Raw genomic sequence first — 21344 nt, forward strand, 5'->3', positions numbered from 1 at the left:
AGTTGAACGTTTTGGCTCCCGAATGATTGAAAACTGGGAGTGATTGTTCAGGTTTTTGAACCTTCTTTGGAACCCGAATGTGTGATGCATCTTCCGCATCTTCCAATTGGCTGCAGGTGCTTTCTGCAGCCAATCAGAAGCCATGCCTCAGTTCCTGAATGTTTGGGAAGTCGAATGGACTTCCAGAATGGATTCCATTTGGTACCACTGTATAGTATAATGCTTAGAGTGGTGGACAAAGCTGACTTCAGGTTCGAGGGTGTCCTCATTGAAATGTCTTCTGGTGGACTCCCTCCTTTGTTGGAGGTGTGGGATATCCAGCCTCATGTAAGCAATGTGCTTGAGTCTAATTAATACATGAAGGGGTTAAGACCATAGAGTAAGCTGTCCTGCTGGACTTCACTAGGTCACTGCCCCTCACCTTGGGAAGGAAGGGTTATCAAGCATTTGTTCTTCCCATTTCACCATGTGAACCCTACCACTAAAGAGGTCTAAGCCAGATGCTCCAAGTTTAGACTACATGGCTTAAGCGAGCCATCTTTGTGTTTTTATACAAATAATTTAGAAACTCTCATCACTTTGGAGCCTGTCTTATTGGGATTGATACCTCCTTTTGATAGAAAAATTACACTTGCTGATAAAGTGCCCAGTGGATCTGAAGCTCTTGTTGACCTCAGCATATTTAGTGGGTGCTCAGCTTTCACGACAATCATAGCTCACTGAGACAGAGGTCTCCTAGGCACGTTTTGAAAATGATGGCCCCAATATCTAATCATGCATACCTGTTTTGGAAGGCGCCTTTACGTACAAGCTCCAAAACTGTTCTTGCTCAATGTAATATATATATATTAAATGGTTTCCAAAAATTAGTTTCTGAAGGTCAGCATGGGCACATGTGAAGACACAGTGAGAGATCAATAAGTGGCATTGGTTGGCAGTATTTGCTGGCACACACACACACTATATATATATATATATATATATATATATATATATGTGTGTGTGTGTGTGTGTGTGTGTGTGACATAATACCAAAAGTGAAACAAAACCAGACTACACTGAATCACTGAATTCTTACATACTGTTGCAGGTTAAGAGCCCCAAGACACAAGGAATTAAAAAGCAGGCTTCATTTGAGAGATTATCGGGAAACAAGCCATGCCAAGCCATTTGCCACGAGTGGTTCAGCTGCAGAAATAGACTGGAAGAAAAGAAGAATGAAGAAGGTAAATATTTAATATTTCAGTCAGGGAAAGGAGCATGCTTATCCAGTCAAAACACAGGGAGAAATTCAGTGACAAAATTATATATGCAAATTTAAAAATGAAATGAAGTAAGCAAATAAAGGCATTCACGGCTATGTCCAAGTTTTGTACTGGAACTAGGGGGACTTGAATAAAACAAAATGGGGCAGTGGGGGAGGTCATTTGATGTCAGGAGGGATATTACACACACACACACACACACACACACACACACACACACACCGCTCTTCATTTGAGGTTCATAGGGTGGTTTACTATAAAAAACACAAAAATACATAACAATATAACAAGCAAAAACAATAACCCTACCAAACAATTTGAAAGACCATAAATTGTTTAATTATCCAAAGGCCTGGGAGAATAGTGGTGCTTTTGCCAGGCACGAAAAGATACACAAAGAAGGCACCAGGTAAGTCTCCCTTGGGAGTGCATTCCACAAAACCAGGACTTTGAATTGGGCCTGGATTGGCATTGTAAGTTTATTACGTATTGCCCCAGTGAGCAACCAGGCTGCTGAATTCAGCACCAGCTAAAGTTTCCAAATGACCTCCAGAGGAGCTCCACGTATAATGCATTGCAGTAATCTAACCTAGAGGTTACCAGAGCATAGGGTACCAGCCCAACCTGATGGCAGGCATTCCATGCTGCTGAGGCCACAAGAGCCTCAAGCGATAGCAGTGGACCCAGAAGTACCTGCAAGCTGAGTCCCGTTTCTAACTGAAGTCCATAGCTACCACAAGGTGATGAAATTATTGCCATATGCTTGTGTCTATGCTCCAATTTTAATGTAGCAAATAGGTTTAAAAGCCGTATTTTTTCTTCTCTTGCTCCTAGCAAAACTGGTTAACTTAATGCACCCTTTTGAAATGCTGGTAGTCATAGTGAAACATTGGTAGTGTTGATTATTTTAACCAAACCAGATTGTTATTAATATATTACCTTCAAGGTGCAATCCTGTGCACAGTGCATAGGTTTGCAGTGTCATAAAACTGTAATGGGTACTGTACAAGATAAATCTATAATTTCCAGTGCAATGCCATATTCTAAATATGACAATGCTTTCCTTAACAGGACATTGAATGTGAGTTTACAGTATTAAAATAAATACATTACTGTCCTATGCATACACCTTGTTATGATGAAATCTCAACACATCTCAAGCTTTCCAGGTTTCAGGTTTCCTAATCCACCCCTACCAAGCCACCAGAAGGGCTTTGTCCAGCTATTGCAGCACTGAGCTAATTTAATGACCGACCCTGGATTCAGAAAGACTTTTGTTGTTGATTTTAAGACCAAGATTAGAGCTTTTATAATTACGTAAGTGTTCTACTTCATCATGAAAAAGGTTTGTCCCTTTAGCAATGAGAAAATTAAGCAGTTATACAATGGATACTTAAACAAAAACAAGCCAGCTATAAAGGAAGCATTACTTAGTGTGCCTCCTTATAGAAGGGGCAGTGGTTTTTTCTGGGGGAGGGGTACGCTTACCCCTAAACATTTCTTCTCTAACACGGTGAATAGTCAGTTCCTTTGCTACCCCTACTCCTTTGCGGCCTCATTTCCTGTTACTGTGTTTGCTGAGTCTCAGACAGAATGTGAGTACCCCTAAACATTTTTTTTTTCAGAAAAAAAGCACTGAGAAGGGGCATTGGTGATATTTTGGGGGGTGGGTTGGTAAGAGAAGGGGACACTGGGAAATTCCAAACTTGTAAAATTATTTGTTCCCTCTTTTTTTTTTTTTACCTTCAGAGCAGTTTGCCAGTAGTCATGAAATGAAATGTGAAGGTAATTCAAAACAAAGAATTGAACCACTCACTTATAATTATGATGAGAATGACTGCACATACGATACCCAGGATGATCATCATCTAGAGAGGGAGAGAGAGGGAGAGTCAGTTCAGGGGAGGAAAACAGAGAAAGGTTAGCTTTGCCTGTACATTTGGACAGGCTGTTTGCCTTCTTCCACAGCTGATACTTCAGATTTCCCAGGCAACAAACATGTGCTGAAGAAAAGTAGATCATGATCTACTCGTAAGATGTCTGGGCAACTTGCAACAGATTGCCATGGGGTTTCTGACTCCCAGTCATTTAACAATAGCTAAAACAATTAGGCTCGTCCCCCACCAAAATCAGACTGGCTAAAAGCAGAAATGCAGAAGTGAGGTTTGATCTGAAAGTACTGAACTCAGTTCTGGTACTGAAAAGGTGCCCTCTTCCTTAATTTGATGTGTACTACCTCCCATCTCGGCCTATTTTGCACCTGATTTTTGTTGGTGGATCTTGGGGTTCAAATAAAGACACAGCTGCTGCAGCAACAGGCTGAATGTCTGGCCACCCCTGGTTTAATCTTTGCACTCATTCTTTTGGAACTATGTCCTGATTACACCCTTGCAGTAGTAACGTTTACCTTGCAGTTTTTCCACCAGTTTTTCCTCTTCAGTTTAGCTGCGCTAGTTTCAAACTGGGAGGCACCAGCTTGCAAGGCGTCCGCCCGGTTATCCAACTCCGAAAGCTTCTGGTCTCTTTCTAGTACTTTGTCCACATTGACTCGCATTATATCCACCACCTGAAATGGGCATATCAATAGCTTGTAAAACACTGGGGTGGTGACCTATAGGCCTAGTCAGGTCTTTCCCCTCCATGCAGAGAGTGAATGTATGGATGGAGAAACAGAGAGTTATGCTCTTCATCCTTGTCCCTCCCCCCCCACACCGCATTTTCAAACTTGTGCAACATCCAAAAGGTGAGACTAAGCATGTTCAGACCATGGGCAAATTCATGGGCAGATGTCAGGTACGGGGCTGGGGGTACCAGTGATGTCCTATTGCCAATTCCAATAACCCCTCTGTCTATTTGCTCTGTGCAGGAATGAGGAACAACTGAATTAGTCAATTACAAGGCAGGGATTGATGGTTTAAATGTCTTAGGCTGTGATGGAATATGCAGAAATGGCAAGACTAACTGGAAAGATCAGAAACCAGGAAGAACAAGTGTTTTTAAAAAGGGTGGAATAACTTTACTGTATACTTAAAAGGCCACTGTAGGCAGTTAAAATCATTGGCAGGGATACAATGACACTTGCAATGTGAAATGAATTTTGGTTACTATGATTATATAATAGATGGATAATGGTAAAAGATGCAGGGGAAAAGGAAAGGAAAAAAGAGAAAGAAATGGAACCTATGGAAGGGGTGAAGGAGGTCTGAAGGTTCGAAAGAACCTTGTTATTTTTATTATTTGAAATGGTTATAGTTATTGTGTATAACTTTATGTAAAACCAAGAAATTTTTTATTTAAGTAAATGTCTTAGGCTGCATTTCTAATTGCACTTGCCAGGAAATAAGCCCCTTAAGTGATACTTAATTCTGAAGGAAACACCCAAAGGCTAGGGCTGTTTATTTCCATTTAGAAAGAGAAAAGCGTAGCTATCTTAAATGAAGAAGCAACCAAAGCATTCTAATTTCAACTAGTTGATTTCAGCTAATGGTGAAGAAAGTGAAACACTCAAGACTTGAAAGTTTTCTTAATGAAGTGCTCCAGTGAATGACAGCTGCAAATAATACCAAACGGATTCAACAGTTTGACATTTTTCACAGAAACACCCAAAACTGTAATAGTAATAGGTTTTATTATGGTGTGGATGTTTAGTGCCACCTTGAGGATATGTTTAATATGGCACCGCATATTAATGGCCATTTTCTAAGGATTTTTTCAGATGGACTCCCCCCACTTCTCCAAATTGCAGCAAATGGACAAGAACTGTTATGTGCTTGTTCTGTGAGATCCAAATGCAACCCCCCAAATGCAATGATTCTTTTGTGGGACTATTGCATTTCCCCAATACCAATGCCAGTATTTTGTAGGAAACTGAGCACAGATTTCCTGTTCCCGCTGCTGCTCCCACATTGCCACTTAATGCTGTCAGCTGACTTGGAAGCAGAGGGGGAGGGGACCCAACTGGCTTGGCTGCAGGTTTGTTCTGGGACAGGAGGCAGCTGGTGGAAATCTGGTGTTTGCTGTTAGTGTGTGTGGCTGAAATGCAAATTAGCTCTCACCTCTCTCTTTGGTCTTTGATGGTGGCAAGAAGGTGGCAGGAGATGAGAAGGTGGTCAATAAGCAGCAAGCGTTGGCCTGCTGGCTGGCTGGCTGGTGGACTGGCTCATTCACTTGTATGTGTGAGGGCGGATGCAAGTGCAGAGTAGTGAGACAGAAGTGGTGACTCAAGCAGGCATGGGGGGGGGGAAGCAAGCAGCAGGCTTGCAGAGGCTGGTGGGTGGCAGTGGCAGGCTGAGCTCTGAGCTCAGGGATAATAACAACAGTAGTGCAAAAAGGCGGGTTGCCTGTTATGTAGTCAGTGGTCTGTTTTGCCTGATCTCGAGTCTGGACTAAGGATTCTGAGCTCCAATGTTCTGATTTGACACATGATGTCCAATCACAGAACATTTCAGGATTTGGGCCTCTGCCATTGGCCCTTGAACTCTGAGTTGTGATTTGCAGTTTGGAAGTTTAGACAGCCAATCACGTTGGGAATGGGAGTGGCCCAGGCTTTCAGAAATGTATATAAGCAGTTGATTTGCCCGTGTTACCCAGTTACGTAGTCAGTAAAGGTTCTTGCTGTTATCACTGTGTCTTGCCTCGTGGGAACCCACCTATACTTCATCGCCCACCCCAAGTGGGCCAAATGGGGAGGTCGCCTGTTGGGCCGGATTTGCTTTATGCGATGAAGGTTCCCCACCCCTACTTTAGTGGATTTCTTCCCACAAACTCCCAGTGATGTTAGCTATGTCCTGTGCATTGATGAGAGACAGTGTTTGACTCTGCTTCTTGTGTCTGACGATGCATGGAGGAGTGAGAGTTTGTGTGCCTGTCGCTTTCTTATGCCTGTCTGTGTTGTCCGAAACTGCCCCAGCTATGCCCTGTTCTGTCTTCAGCTTCTGCCTTAAACATACAAGAGCTTTTAAGGCAGATGAAAGACATAAAGGACGATGCACAGAACCTGAGACACAAGAGCTACTCAGCTGGTTGTGAATCTACACATAGATTCACAGTGCAATCCTAACTATGTCCGCTTGGAAGTATTGAATTCAGGCAGCTTACTCCTGGGTAAGCGGGGCTATGATTGCAGCCTTAGTCACTTCAAGAAACATGAAAAAGGGTAGACCACCACAATAAACAACAGTGCAGAATTTGTTACATGAGTATTCACCTCGGGTCAATGACTGCACACCCTAGGTGAGTGGCATATTCAAAACTGGCACTCAACAGATGATCCATATCACAATCCTGAAATCCGCAGACCTCAACAAAGACAACTTGTGTTCAGCTCACCTCATTCACTTGAGCCTGTGTCTGCTGCAGCCTACGATTGCTGGTCACGTTGGTCTGGAGTGGAGCCCCTGCTGCACCTGGACTGGGGGCTCCTCCTGCACCTTGGGAAGGAGCTGCTGCTGACCTAAATCAGAAACCCAGCACACATTTATACCCTTGTGAAGTGAAGGACATGTGGCAGGAGTTGGTAATGCAGGTGAGCTGTGCATAAGCAAGCTGCCAGCTAGCTCTGCCGAGGCTCTTTTTATTAGCACAATATGCAAAACCGGTCAGATACATTTTGGACTGTGACCTTTACACATCTTCCAGTCCTGAGATCGAGGGGTGGTACAAAGGAGACAAAGGTCACAGATGGGGCACAGCAGACCACTGAGAAAGCCAAAGGTTAGATAGAGGGCATGATGTTCAGACAGCTGTGGCTTGTCTGCAGGTGGAAGTGTGCTCCACACCTGGCGATCATTCCTTCACCCTTGTATGATATGGCTTACATCCTAACCAACGTTCCACAGGCAGGAGCATCACGCAATGTTGTATTTTTCTCTGATTGCTAAGTTACAGTTCTGAGAAACTCGGAACAAGCTACAGTGCTCAGAATTCTTTGAGGGGAAAGGATGTGCTTCAAATGTGCTTTAAAGACATAGAGTACACCCAGCCATCCCCACTCTCTTCCCCCAGAATGCTGGCTATGGAAGTATCACCGCTTGCCCCCTGCCTTTATGACATGATTGAGCAGATCTCTCTTAATTTGAGGGCCATATTGTGTCATTAGCAACTTTCTGGGGACCACACATACCCTCCAATATTTATCGGATGAAAATCAGGATGTCCTATTTCATCATCATCGTCATCATCATTATACCCTGCTCATCTGACTGGGTTGCCACAGCCACTCTGGGTGGCTTCCAACATATAGAAAAACATAATAAAACATCAAACATGTTAAAACCTCCCAATACAGGACTGCCTTCAGATGCGTTCTAAAGGTTGTATAGTTACTTATCTCCTTGGCTCAGGGGTTGCATAACTCCATACCCTCCATACTAACATGCCTTTAGCCACATGCCTCAAAAGTCACAGACTGTGGCATGGAAGCATCTGAGCACACCATCTTGTCGAAGGGAACCACATGCAGGCCACTTTGGTTTCTAGGATGAATGTAAGGCAGGATATCAATGTAAGGGGGGGGGGGGATAGATAAATGTGGCTAGGGCCAGAGGCAAAAATATGATGGTGCAATTAATTTGAAGCTCTGCCTGTGTATAGTAGGCTATGTTCGAGCCACACAAAAGTCTTCGGTTTCTATTCCTCTCCCCACAACATTCATATCTATCTCTCCATTCTCTGTCCAGGCAAGGAAGAGGCAACCTCACAGTTCAAGGGCACATTCCAGCCTGAAGAAGGGGAAAAAAATCCCTCAAGGAAGGTGAGAAGCAGGGCTGGGTTGGGTTGGATGCCTGTGGTAGCCAGGGCCAGACTGAAAGTACCAATAAAAGTGACTCTTACTTTAGCCTGATAAGGCTACATTTCAGCCACACCTAAGTCAGAGGTTCTACATGCACGCATTGTTTTCCATCCAGGCAAGTAAGAGGCATTTTCACAGTTGAAGGACAAATTCCAGCCAGAATTTTGCACACTGAAGAGGGACCCAGGCAGGTCACATCCCATTTCCCCTGATGGGGTGCAACGGAAGGTGCTTGAAAAAGGTTCCTCAACTTTGTCCTAGGGCATCACTGTCCCATGTATAAATCTAGGAATGCACAAGGCAACTATTTGCACAGTTTCAGGCCTGGAAGTTTAGTGCTTTAACCATTGATCTGCGCCACCTCCCTTCGTTGATCCGTATTTCACATTCGAGGTCAGCTTCCTAAGGTTTGTAAAGAATGAAAACAAAACTGAAACATTGATATACGAATGAGAGGAAATTGGCATTTGTTTCTGTTCAAATGAATCCACAAGGCAAGTCTTTTCTTTCCAGGAGCCTGTTTTTTATTACCAAAAACACTCCTTTGGAGGTTTCCTGACAGATCCAATCTGTACTGGTGGCTGAACATCGGCCAGCAAGTCTTCCTCCCGCCCACTGGCCTGACAGTTCCTAATGATTCCTTCCTCCCACACTCCTGTGACTCACTGTCCTTTCTGAAAGGTCCCTCGTCATTTAATCCCATAGGGAGACAGCCAACCTCCTCTAGAAGTGCCAAAGAAATCCCTGGGAATGAAGCAAAATGCAAAAATGAAACAGCATATAACAGCAAATGATTAGGGATGGGATGAAAACTGATTCAGGTTGCATGAATCAAGAAGGGGGTTGCATGGAATTCGGCCAAGCTGAGCAAGATTCCTCCCCCTGCTGCCACAATTATTTTGAGGAAGGAATGTGCTTTAAATATGTGGTGTGTACACAGCCTAATAGTGTGTTATTAGGGTATATTACAAGGCATCCAGTGAGTGCCTCTAGAGCTCCTGGAATCGTTCACCTCTCACTTTGAAAACTATAGGCACAGAGCAGGAATAGTCCCTAGGAAACTACAAAGGGGCCAGGAAGTGTGTGGTGTATCGCCCTCTGTTTGTTTGTGTGCTGCTGTTATAATCTTTTGTTTTAACTATGAATTTATTGTTCTGCTGCATGCCTATAACTCATTACTGACAGTGGTTGCCATCTATGGTAGCGCAGAGTCTATCAGTTGGCTGCCAACATTGCAATGATTGATCATACAGCATATAACGACATCAGTAGCACTGCCTACTACCAAAGACACATTGCCATGCTGTGAGAAATGAAGATCAGTTTGTAAGAGGCTTTGCAGTGGGTTTATATGCAAGCTGAGAGGCTTGCGAATGCCTCGGTAAAGGTAAAAGGTAAAGGACCCCTGGACAGTTAAGTCCAGTCAAAGGTGACTATGGGGTGCGCTGCTCATCTCACTTCAGGCCGAGGGAGCCGGCATTTGTCCACAGACAGCTTTCTGGGTCATGTGGCCAGCATGACTAAACCACTTCTGGCACAACAGAACACTGTGACAAGTGCCAGAGCACACAGAAACACCCTTTACCTTCCCGCCACAGTGGTACCTATTTATCTGCTTTCACTGGCGTGCTTTCAGACTCCTAGGTTTGCAGGAGCTGGGACAGAGCAATGGGAGCTCACCCCATCAGGGGGTTTCAAACCGCCAACCTTTGGATCAGCAAGCCCAAGAGGCTCAGTGGTTTAAACCACAGCAGCACCCGCATCCCTGCAATTGTGAATGCCTACATGCTTGTGAATGCCTGCATGCTGCAGAATGTCTACAATTCAAGCCGGCAGATGACTTATCCAGAAAAAAATATTTTAAATAGAGTGGTGCAGCAAAGAATAAGTGATGTTCTGAGATGTGACTTCTAAAGCTGATCTGAATATTCCTCACAAAATTGCAATCTATTAATTTATTATTTGCTTCCAAAGGGCAGCTCCATGCATTATGATTGTTTCTAATGTTTGACATTTGCTGTGTTTTTATTATGTTTGAAGCCACCCAGAGTGTCTGATGGGTAGGGTATTAATAAATGATGATGATGATGATAAAATAGAAAGGGTCTTCTCCATGGTGGCACCCCAATTTACTGCTCTCCCCAGGGAGGATAGGATTGGTGGGAGGGGGGCCTCACAGCATTAACACTCCTATAGATCTTGCTTCCCCAGTAGGTTTCCAGGGATCTCTAAGCCAAGCACAGAGCACCACATGTGTCCCCAGCTTCCAGCATTAGCATTAGCTCCCATTGTTCTCCATCTTACAATGATGGGCATCCAGCCAGGAGAGGTGGAGAAAATTGTCTTTAAGGCAACAGAGCACACACTTTCAAAATGTGAATAATGGAAACTTAGCTGAGCAGCTAAGACCATCATCTTGATAAAAGAACCAGTCTGTCAAGTTTTCTCTACTCTACTCTCACAGGTACAGGATCACAGGCATGGAAGATTCCTGTTGTATCATCCAGACCCAACTCCCTAAACTAGTGGATTTATTACCTGCCATCCCATCTACCAGATCTTTCTTCAAGCCAGACTGAGTCAGAAGGTGGCATTTGCTCACCTTGAATCTGCAACGAACACATCTGACAAGCACTAAGATGAATCACTTCTGTATGTTAGCACTTAGTAATATTCACACAGCAGAAGGAAGACCTATTGCGGTATAAGGTCCATAAATTTGTTTCCTTTTTTAAGTTGCATAGTTTGGATGATGGAATATATTACTCAGACCGGATCTTCTTGGGCCCCATGTGAGGAACACACCTGTTCTGCCACTAGCCTAAGTCTCCTTGAAACCTTTTCCACAGGTCAGTAAATTGTGGCTAACTCATAAGCATGGGAACTCTTTTTCTACCTTGTGATCAAAGATACCACACCATTATAAAGGTAAAGGTAAAAGGACCCCTGGCCATTAGGTCCAGTCGTGACCGACTCTGGGATTGCGGCGCTCATCTCACTTTATTGGCCGAGGGAGCCGGCGTACAGCTTCCGGGTCATGTGGCCAGCATGACTAAGCCGCTTCTGGCGAAGCAGAGCAGCGCACGGAAACGCTGTTTACCTTCCCGCCGGAGCGGTACCTCTTTATCTACTTGCACTTTGACATGCTTTCGAACTGCTAGGTTTGCAGGAGCAGGGACCCAGCAACGGGAGCTCACCCTGTCATGGGGATTCAAACCGCCGACCTTCTGATCGGCAAGCCCTAGGCTCTGTGGTTTAACCCACAGTGCCACACCATTGTAATAAATGCTAAATAATACTGTTACATGCCACCCCAATCTCTGAACAGTGAGAGATTCCAGGGGTACCAGGGGCTTAGCAGGCTCTGTGTTTCCCTTTGGACAGTGAGAGATTGTCTTCATGATATATGGTTTATTTACACATATATACAACCTGAGCCTACAATGGAGGGGTTATAGCATTACACCCACAAGCGGGTCCTGTGTCTCTCTCATGGCTGCCACATTGGATACAAAACTGCCAGCCCCCATCGTGCTCTGGCCCCACTTTCTCCAACTCGCAAGCAAAAAGCCACTCTCCTCTGCAGGCACTCTCACCGCTGCTGAGAAGGATTTATTTCCCTCCAAGGAAACAGCCCCCCCCCCGAAAACGTTTCACAGTATTTTACAAATTGATTGTGCTTTTCATAAAAACAGGGTCCCAAATGAGCACAAGCAGTGTGCAAAATATTGCTGGATAAGACGGATTGCCGTTGTCAGCCGATCAGCACTGAGCACAACTGTCTCTACAGCAAAACGGCAAAATCCATAAAGGTGGGGAAAGCTGGATTTGCCTAGACCAGGGATAAGACTGACCGATGTTGTTGGACTCCAGTCCTCATGAGTAGGGCTGGCCTACCCATGAGGCAAGGTGAGGTTTCAGTCCGCAGGAGCCACAGGGGCAGCAGAACCAGCCTCCAAACAACGCATTGCCCACTGCTGCTGCCACTGCAGCGGCAACAATGGCTGTGGCATACTCCTTGGAGGCCAGGTGTCAAAGTCACTCCATACTCAAAGGAATGCACACAGCAGACAGTTAACTCTTTATTGTCAGGATGGCACTTACAGTCATTCTGTAGCTCCGAATACCCACACACGCCAGTCTAGGATCTAAGCCAGGGGTCGGCAAGGCTTACCAGGCATGGGCCAGATCACTCCTGTGGAGATTCTCTGTGGGCCGGACCGGTGCAGCGTGACACTTGAAATCGTGTCTTTGCATGCCCAGACACCGAACACTGCACCTGTGCAGGCACGATTTCCGGCTTCTGGGCATGCGCAGAAGTGATTTCCAGAGCCGCGGAAGAGAGTCCCTGTGCCGTGCTGCACTGGTTTAGCACAGTGCATGGGGACTAGCCGAGTGAGTGGCTCAGTTTGGGGGTGGCTCATGGGCCTGTTAAGCAGCCCTCATGGGCAGCTTCTGGCCCATGGGCCTTAGGTTGCCGACCTCTGATCTAGGCAGCTATTCCCAGGCCTGCGCTCTACGGAGCAGCTGCAGCAACAGGGGCCACTCCCCCTCCCCCAGTTTAGGTAGCTCCTCCCGATGGGCTGTGTGTGTACAGCCAGAGACTACGCCTGTGTGGAAGTTGCCTCTGCTCTTCCCACTTCAATTTTCTCATGTTTCTGAATAACAGTGGTGCAGGAGAGGGTGGGGAAGCCTGACCCACCTCTTCCTCCTCTTCTTCCAGCCCATCCTGTGCTCCACCCTCCAGCTCTGAAGCTTCCCCTGCCTCTGACTCTTGCATCCTGATTGGTACAGGTCACCACAAATCACTGGCCAGAACTCACCATGGGCACTTCCTTTGTACTCTTACAAAGGCAATGGAGCCCATTTGAGAGGTGCTGGAACTGAGTTCTGGTGAGTTCCAGCTGGAAAAAAAGCCCTTCCCATGACTGTTAAAGTGATATAAGAGTGCTTTAAACATATGGTGTTGATATGCCCACAGGGTACACAGTCTAGTCAAGCCCTATTTATTTATTAAATTTCCATACCGCCCTTCATCCAAGGTTTTTTCCTAATAAAGGTGAGTGGAACAAAATTTAAAGGGTGGGTTTTCGAGGGGTTGAAAATGTGGGCAGTTTTCAATACATACTTGACAAAATTACTTTTTGCATCAACGATTTCTAGATTTATTCTCCAGGGCATGCACGGAAGCTAAGAATAATCAAGTGCAAATTGTTTGGAGAAAAAGCATTCAGATGCCGTTTAAAACAGCAACAAGGAAGCATGCAGTAGCCTGTTATAACTATATCTTTATGCTCATGAAGATGCACACATAGTCATCTAAAACTGTGTGATACGAAGACTTCCTGTCCCTGTGAAGCAAAAGTGTTGGTACAAGCAGTGAATAAATTTACGCCAAGGATTGTCACACATTTTGCACAGCACGTAAAAACGTTTTCATCTGTGATACGTACTTGCTGATCTTTCTCCCTTAAAAATGATTATTCACACCATTAACCATTGACCAACCACAATCACAGGAGAGTACCAATAAAACCAGATACTTGCTTATCATTTCCAGTCCCTAAACTTGGCATACTTTTAGTAAACACTGCCAATTAAGGATGTGTGAAAACACACAGGAGGAATTCTATTTCTATGCCTGTTTTCCCAAGTCTAACAAATCTTAACATACAGCGCATATCTGGAGGTGAAAAAAGAGAGGAGGGGACACAAAAATACTAGGAAAAGGAGAGGAAAAAAACACAGGTCAGGAACTTCTGGAGGCCAAAGATTACGGTCAGGGGCAGTCATGCTTCTGAATACCAGTTGCTGGAAACCACAGAAGGGGAGAATGATCTTGTGCTCAGGTCCAGTTTGCAGGTTTCCTCCAGGCATCTGGTTGGCCACAGTCAGAACAAGATGCTGAAGTAGATGGGCCACTGACTTGATTCAGCAGGCTCATCGTATGTTCCCCACCGCTAATGTATAGGATGGTAGCCTTAGTGTTACTTGTTTTGCTCATCCATCCTGCATCACAGGTTTACCATTAAAAGCTTCAAGCATTAATACTCCCAAAGAGGCACTGGGAAAGGAAATCGCTATCACTTCTCCATTTGTGGTGCACAGATCTACCTTTCAGAGACTGATGGGGCAAGGCAGGGCCTAGTAAAGTCTTCCCCTCTCCACAACCTTATGATTTTATGAAGTGAACGATAAGTAGCAAGCATTGGCAGCTATCCTTGTTGGTCTGCCCAAGACATTCTGTTGCCTGAGACAAAGGACCATCCCCTTTCCCCATTCAACACACCCTCCACATTCAATCCAAACTGGTAATTGAATCTTACTTCAACCCTTTCAACGGGACAGCATGCTTCAACACACCTGAGGGCAGGAGGGCAACTTAGGGAGCACTGGGCAGCCCCCTGTATGAAATCCGCAGTTGTGCCCTCAAATGCTTATGCTTCATCACTGGCTTCCACCCTCCGGTACCTGCTGCCTGAGGCAGCTGTGTTGCTTACCCTAATGGTAGGGGTGTATGTGTGTGTAGGAGGTAGAATAAGCCTCCTGCAAAGCTGAGGGCTGAATAATCTTCTGCACTGTCCACGATCATTTGTAAACTACTTAACAGACATCCAGGAATGGAAGAGTAGTGAACAGTAAGTGTTGAATCAGTAGTGTTGACTCATCATCCTCTACAGGTAGATAAAACAAAGGGAGGAGGGTAAGTCATTTCCTGGCATGAGACTATAACAACAGAATGTTCCATTTTATCTATATGCTGCCATTAAAACCTGCTTTACCCCTGCAATCAGGCAATGTGCAAAAGCTAAAAGCGCATGAAACCCACACCAGTGAAAAAGATTCTGTTGTTATCCAGGTGTAACAATGGAAGACAATGCATCTGCAGGGTGACAGAAGGCCAGGATGCCAGGAACAGAAGGTCATTCAATCAGTGACTCATTCCCTGGGAAGCACTTACAACAGAGATGACTGCGACCAGTGATGCTGTCAACTGAGACAGGGGACCAGTATGACGCACTGAGTCAGGTCCCAGCACACCCATCTTTGACTCCCACTCACCCATGACATTTCCAATATGATCCTTTGGCGGTAACATTTCCAGTTGGTGGCTTGCTTACGGAAGTCCCAAAGGCTTCCAAATGTTTCTTTATCTAATTTTAAAAGATTGTAAACATGTTTTGATGTTATCAAGGTATCTGAAGATGTGAGACTTGCCCTTTCATGCAGAACAACCCAATAAGCAACATGTGGTGGTGCAGGGAGATGGTCATCCCTTCTATTTCCCATGCTCAAAGGCAAGTGCCGGTACTGATGTAGTCAAAATGGCCATTCTAACTTTTTCTCCCCCTCGAAGCAGTGATTGGATGAGACACACATTTTGACATCTCTTCATTGATGATTCAAAGCTGTATGATTGCGAGCACCAATCAACATTCTGGCACCTGCAAATTGAATCAATTCAGATTTCTAAACTGTCTTCAGAGGCGTTTCATACAGGGTGCATGTGCTTACAGCATGAATGGCCAAAGCCAGGTCCATCTTGTCCAGGAAAGTGTGCAGCTGGTGCACCAACTGAAGCCAGTAAAAAATGTTCCTAGTCACTATGACCAAGGCTGACATCAAGGGTCACCATGGCTGGGCATCTAAAAATCAACTAGAGGCCCAAGCTTAGATCTCGCTTGGGCCAGAATGGGGATTAAACTGAAGACCTGCTTCATGCAACGCTAATGTTCTACCTAGAGTACCAGTTTCTCCTATCTAATATCTTGTTGGAACTTCCTACTTCCAGCAGGCTTCTGGAGACTGTTTTTAAGGAAAAGGCTGGTGCTGTGATGTTTTCATTGCAATGATCTGTTTGTTTTAATAGCTCATATATATGCATGTGTGTGTGTGTGTTCTATTAATGTTTAATTGCTTCCCCTCCCCCAATGTTTTTGGCAGCTTCTATTTTAGCTGTAAGCCGCCCTGAGTCCCCTGTCAGGTTTTTGTGTGTGACTTTGTTTTGAATAAATATGGAAGTACTAGAAAACACACAAAGCAAGATAAATATAGAAGGTCTATTAGTACAGTTTATGTAATGTGGCAGCAGGAATAGTTGCATTAATCACCAAAGAACAGCCCACGCAAATAAAGGTATTTGACGTCATCCTGCCTACTTGCATACACACAGCTAGGCAACACAGCAGCAATAGCATGAACTGCAGGGCAAGTTTATAAATGCTGGAAAGATACAAGGTGCCACATCAAACCAAGCAGTGTCTGGGAAGAATAGCTACACAGTTAAATGAGTTTTATTTTAAATCAAAGAAAAAGAAAAATATCTTAAGTTATGTGTTTGTTTAATAAGAATTATCCTATAGAGTGCAAGCAAACCAGGATAATTGATTAAGAAACTGATTGCCTGAAGGGGCTGATAGCCAACATCAAATTTTGTGTGGATGCTGTCAGTGGCTTTACTCTTCAATAATCTAGGCAATCAATTTTCGCCTTAGCTCCTTGGGGATAGATCAGTGACATACAGTATATAATGTTGTTAAATGCTTTTTTTCCTTATGAGACATGCAGAGCAAGCTAACACATGTCTACTGAGAAGTAAGTCCTGTTGTGTTCAATGGAGCTTACTCTAAGGTATGGGTGCACAGGAGCGAAGCTTCAGGCATGACTAACTTTGGATGAATCATGCCCAATGTCTTGCCATACCTATGGAAGAAGGGAAGCATTTCTAATGGTATGTAAATGTGAAACAATTCAGTTATGATGTACCTATTCAGAACGGCAGGATCTGTGAATCTCTTAAAAGACAAGCATAAGTATTTACTACATGCCACTATTTTAGGACGCTGGGTGTTGAAAGCCAGACTGTGCAAACATATGTACAATTAGCTTTGTAAAATCTACAGCCCTGTGAGAATTAGCATGGTATCCAAACTTGAAATTTGCTTGTGTGTGTAGAAATGAGCCGAATGTACAAAGGTATTTTTTTAGTTTGCTCAGTTATCTCTGGTCCCACCCACAATAGGGAAGTGCCCTCAGAAGGTTGCCTGGAAGGTTTCATGTGGCCCTCAGAATGAAAAATGTCCCCCATATTGGTTCTAAAGTAAATCTAACAGGGCTATAGCTTCTGGGAGCACCTTACCTGGGGGTAGGTGCTATTCATGTAAGAACAGGGGACAACTACAGCCTAGTGGCTTGTCTTGGGTAAGGTGTTCCCTATCCACTTCACTCTGCAATAGAGCAAGGGTGGAGGGCTTCATTTTCTTCAGATAATCTGTTAGGAGCCACATGCCAGTGGAGGGTGAGCAGAAAGCAGAGGTGGGCAGAACCAGTGCAAAAAACATTTTCCCTCCCTCCCTCTGGCACTCCTCCTCTCTATCTCAATCACCCTTCCCCATCAGTCAATGGACTGCTGGAAGAGCACAGGTCAGGGCTGTCATATGCTTGACCTGCTCATTTACTGATGACCTTTGAAATCAGCCCAGGGTAGCCAGCCCCTGCACGGGAGACCTTGCAAATGTTCCAAAGCCTTTACTTGCTCCCTGCCTGGTGGGCACACCCACTGATGAATGGGTTCTTTTGTATCTGCTTGGCTCCAAGCACTGATCTATGTTTCCATGGGCAGCCTTGGCTTGGCTTGGCTTGGCTTGGCTTGGCTTGGCATGAGATGAATCTCTGGAGCTTGGAGGTATCTGGGAATAAAAAGCTGGCATCATGCAGCCACATTTTATTTTCAGGTGAGCTTGACCTAGAGAAAAACTAGCTCATATTTATCCCATAGCTTCAGAATGTGCCTAACTGGTAATGTAACTCATATTTACAGTGACAAACTGGCTATTCATCCTTTCATATTTTGTGTAGTGGTTTGATAAGTGCTACTGAGTGGCATGTTGCCTGTGTTCTGGAGCAATCAACACAACTGTGTCCATATGGGCTAGCTTTGCACAGATTCACTGGCCTTAATAATTTCATTCCAGTTTATATCTGTCTATAAATATTGATGTCCATAATATGAATGAAATATGTGAAAACCAGAAAATAGATTTAACAACTGTCATCATTCATAAAGTTCTCTGCCATGGGTTCCTACTATCTTTCCAAAACATTTCAATACATATTAAATAGAGGATGTTCTGATGGGAGGTGGAACTTAACAACATCTGGAAGGCCACAGGCTTCACATCCCTGCTGTAACAATGCTTAAATAAGAATGTTAGAAACACAACACAGAAAGCTATTGAAGATTTAGAGACCTGAGCAGATCATAAAGTCTTGTTTCCATAATAGTAATGAGTATCCTACTCTGTGTCTGAGCAGAAGTGTGAACATATTTTTCAGCACAAATGACCATCTAGGGCAGGGATGGGTTATCTCAGGCTTGAGGATAGAATGCCACCCTCCAGACCTTACAATCTAGTCCTTGGGACTCTGCCCAGCCCAGCCCAGCTGTCCTGCTTGAGTGACCCTGCATGGCTGGAATGTACCTTGAACTCTAATAACTCTTCTTGCTTGCCTGGATGGAGAAGGAATGTGAGCATGTACAGAAACTAGCCTACTGCACAAAGGTAAAATTCACACTTGTGGCTCCACCCACTTTTGCCTCTGGTCCCACCCGCCACTGACATGTGGCCTCCAGAGGGTTGCCCAGAAGGGAATGTGTCCCTCAAGCTGGAACAGTTTCCCCATCCTGATATAGGTCGATTCACAGGAGGCCAGTGGATATAGAAACACAAAGTAGATACAAAGTCCCTGCGTCCCTGATTCCATCTGCAATTACTTTCCCTCCTCCTCCTTGTGAGAAACACACCAAAACTCATGGTCTGAAGACTCTGCAGGTCAACAGACTGCATCTTCAATATCAGCCAACCCCTATGTCTTTTTGCCCTTTCTCTCTGGTGAGAAAAGCCTGGAACCTAAAGTGTATCACCCTCTGCCAGGAGCCCAAAGCTACTGCCCCCAGCCTTGATACCCTTAATTATATTACAGTGTGGCTTTTAATTCTAAGCTGCTTTGGGAGACAATCTTGGCTGAAAAGCAGTGTGTAAATATAATAAATAATATAATATAAAGAAATGACCTATATCAAGTCGGGCTAATAGTCTGTCTGTCTAGTACTGCCTGCCCTGCATGGTTGCGGTTTTCTTTGTTTTTGTTTGCCAGGGTTCATTGAAGTCCTTTGCTGAATATGCCAGAGACCAGGATGAAGCCAAGATATTGTGCAGGTAAAGTATGTGTTAGACCACTTCATTGCAGCTTTCCCTAGAGAGGAAGGTTCTGGGTAAATTACTGTCAGCTGCAAAGCAAGATGGTCATCTGATTGCTCCTTCCTACTGCTAGCTTAAAGCTTTCAGTCCACAAGGAGGCAGGTAAGAAATTTTCACACACCTCAGTGTGGACTACTTGGCCCACCCATTGCTAAAATGAAGGCATCAGACCACTATTTTGCTGTACATCAAGCTGAAATATGTATTGGAGATGTGTCTTAATCAGAATCAGAATACTGAGTATTTCCAGCCCTCTCTTTACCAACATATATCTTGTAATGTAACCTCAGAAAAGTATATTACCTACTGAACTGCCAGTTATTACTACCTTCAAGTGCCTATAGGTCCAATGCTAAATCAAGGGTGAGCTCCTCCTTTACTTTAGTGGAGTTCTATTACAGCCTCATTCACCACTCAGCTATACCTCATAAAGCACAAATGGAGGTTTTCTGTTCCACGGTAATCCCCTTCTGCTATTCAGAACAAAATACAGAATAAAAAGCCAGCACACAAAATCTCAAATCGCAACTTTTCATGGTTCCTAAGCAGGCATGAACTTTCCGGGGACTGTGTTGACTTTCCTAAATAGAAACGCTCCAGAGGTCCAAGTTTCCTCACTTTCTACTGCAAGCAGAAGCCTATGTGGGGCTTGCAGTGTCCCCGCAAAGGAATCTCGACCCCTCGAAGCCTTGTAGCCCTCCTGTAGTTGTAGAGGAAGGAACACGCCCATAGCTCAAGCTGAGTAGTCGGAGTTTTTCAGCACCACAGCTGCCGGACAGCGCCCGAGCGCCGCTTCGACATCACCCGCGTTCGGGAGCCCCCACAGAAAGCCCATCCGCGCTGGTAGGGCGAACCTTTTAAAGACAAAACCAAACAGGCGATACTCACATTGTTCCCCTTTTTATAGTCTCGGCTTTCCCTTTCTCTCTCTCAGTCGCCAGCAAAGATGGCTTTCCAGTTCTCCTTCTGATGCAAACAGCCTCTTAGAATTGTAGGCACTGTTGCTGAGGCGAAGGCACAAGCTACTGAGCATGTCTGCACCTCATCGCTCCCACCCGCGAAGACGAGGAGTCAGTGCGCCGCTTTCCACCTTCTGCATCAGTGGCAGTCCCAGGGCAGCCGGCAGGGGTGGAGTTCTGAATCCCCCTCCTGCCTGGAAAGAAAGAACGAAGCGTAGCGTTGGTAAAGAGGGCTAAGCATTGAAAAGCCAACATCTCTTTTATTTCTTACATTTGAATCCCAGCTTTCCTCCAATGAGTTCAGGGCTCCTCCTTTCCTCTCTCACAACAACCCTGTGAGGTTCGGCTGAGAGAGACCGTGACTAGCCCTAGATCACCCAGGGAGCGGACTTGAACTTGAGTCCCCCCCAGTTCTGCACAATGCCCTAATGCAGCCTTTCTCAACCTTGGGTCCCCAGATGTTGTTGAACTGCAACTCCCATCACCCCTAGCTAGCAAGGCCAGAGCTCAGGGATGATGGGAGTTGTAGTCCAACAACATCTGAGGACTCACAGGTTGAGAACCACTGCCTAATGGTTAGAGTCTAACTAGTAGAGCACCCTGGCATGACAGAGTTACACTCTGTGAATTCCAGCTATTTGACCCAGATTACAAAAATGTCCTGTGCAACAAGCACATGACTGTTATGTGATATTGCCAACTTTTGGGCCAGTCCCTGGTTGCTGTGTCTTTAACAGCAGCAACTAGTGGTGTTTATCTTCATGCTGTGAAAAGCTTCACCTTTGGAAGATGCAGGAAGCACTTGCAACATAGGCTTCAAAGGAAGGGTCAGCCCATCATTCTACTTGGATGCCCCGAGAGTGTAGGGTCCAGTTTTGAATGGGGTTTTGTTAAAGAACTTAAATGTGTTCATTTCAGAACATGTCCCTTTGATGCACTCTCAGGTACCATAGGATGTAAGCTCCCAGTATCTAACAAGAAGCACCATCCGTTTTATCCTCCTACAAAGCAGTTTCCTAGTAACATGAAGAAGAGAATGAAAATGCTTAAACCTTCATGTTACATCGAA

At 44.8% G+C, this 21344-nt stretch overlaps 1 protein-coding gene across 1 annotated transcript; it reads right to left on the reverse strand.

The window, feature by feature from the left end:
* Positions 1–1001: 1001 nt before the first annotated feature.
* Positions 1002–20601, reverse strand: LOC310708359 (vesicle-associated membrane protein 3-like). The gene is made up of 6 exons (XM_083506675.1): positions 20547–20601; positions 20205–20469; positions 6594–6717; positions 3673–3831; positions 3082–3133; positions 1002–1201 (listed from the first exon to the last, which is right to left on the reverse strand). Coding segments are annotated over exons 2-6 (354 nt in total). The 5' UTR covers positions 20207–20469; positions 20547–20601; the 3' UTR covers positions 1002–1184.
* Between the last annotated feature and the right edge of the window lie 743 nt (positions 20602–21344).

The sequence above is a fragment of the Podarcis liolepis genome (genome assembly GCF_965112155.1).
Source record: "Podarcis liolepis genome assembly, chromosome: 5".
Taxonomy (NCBI): Eukaryota; Metazoa; Chordata; class Lepidosauria; order Squamata; family Lacertidae; genus Podarcis; species Podarcis liolepis.

Coding starts and splice junctions, on each gene's coding strand:
- LOC310708359 (XM_083506675.1), bottom strand. Junction 3,832..6,593: donor CACAGGCTCAAGTGAATGAG/GTGAGCTGAACA, acceptor TGCCCATTTCAG/GTGGTGGATATAATGCGAGT. Junction 3,134..3,672: donor ACTGGTGGAAAAACTGCAAG/GTAAACGTTACT, acceptor CTCCCTCTCTAG/ATGATGATCATCCTGGGTAT.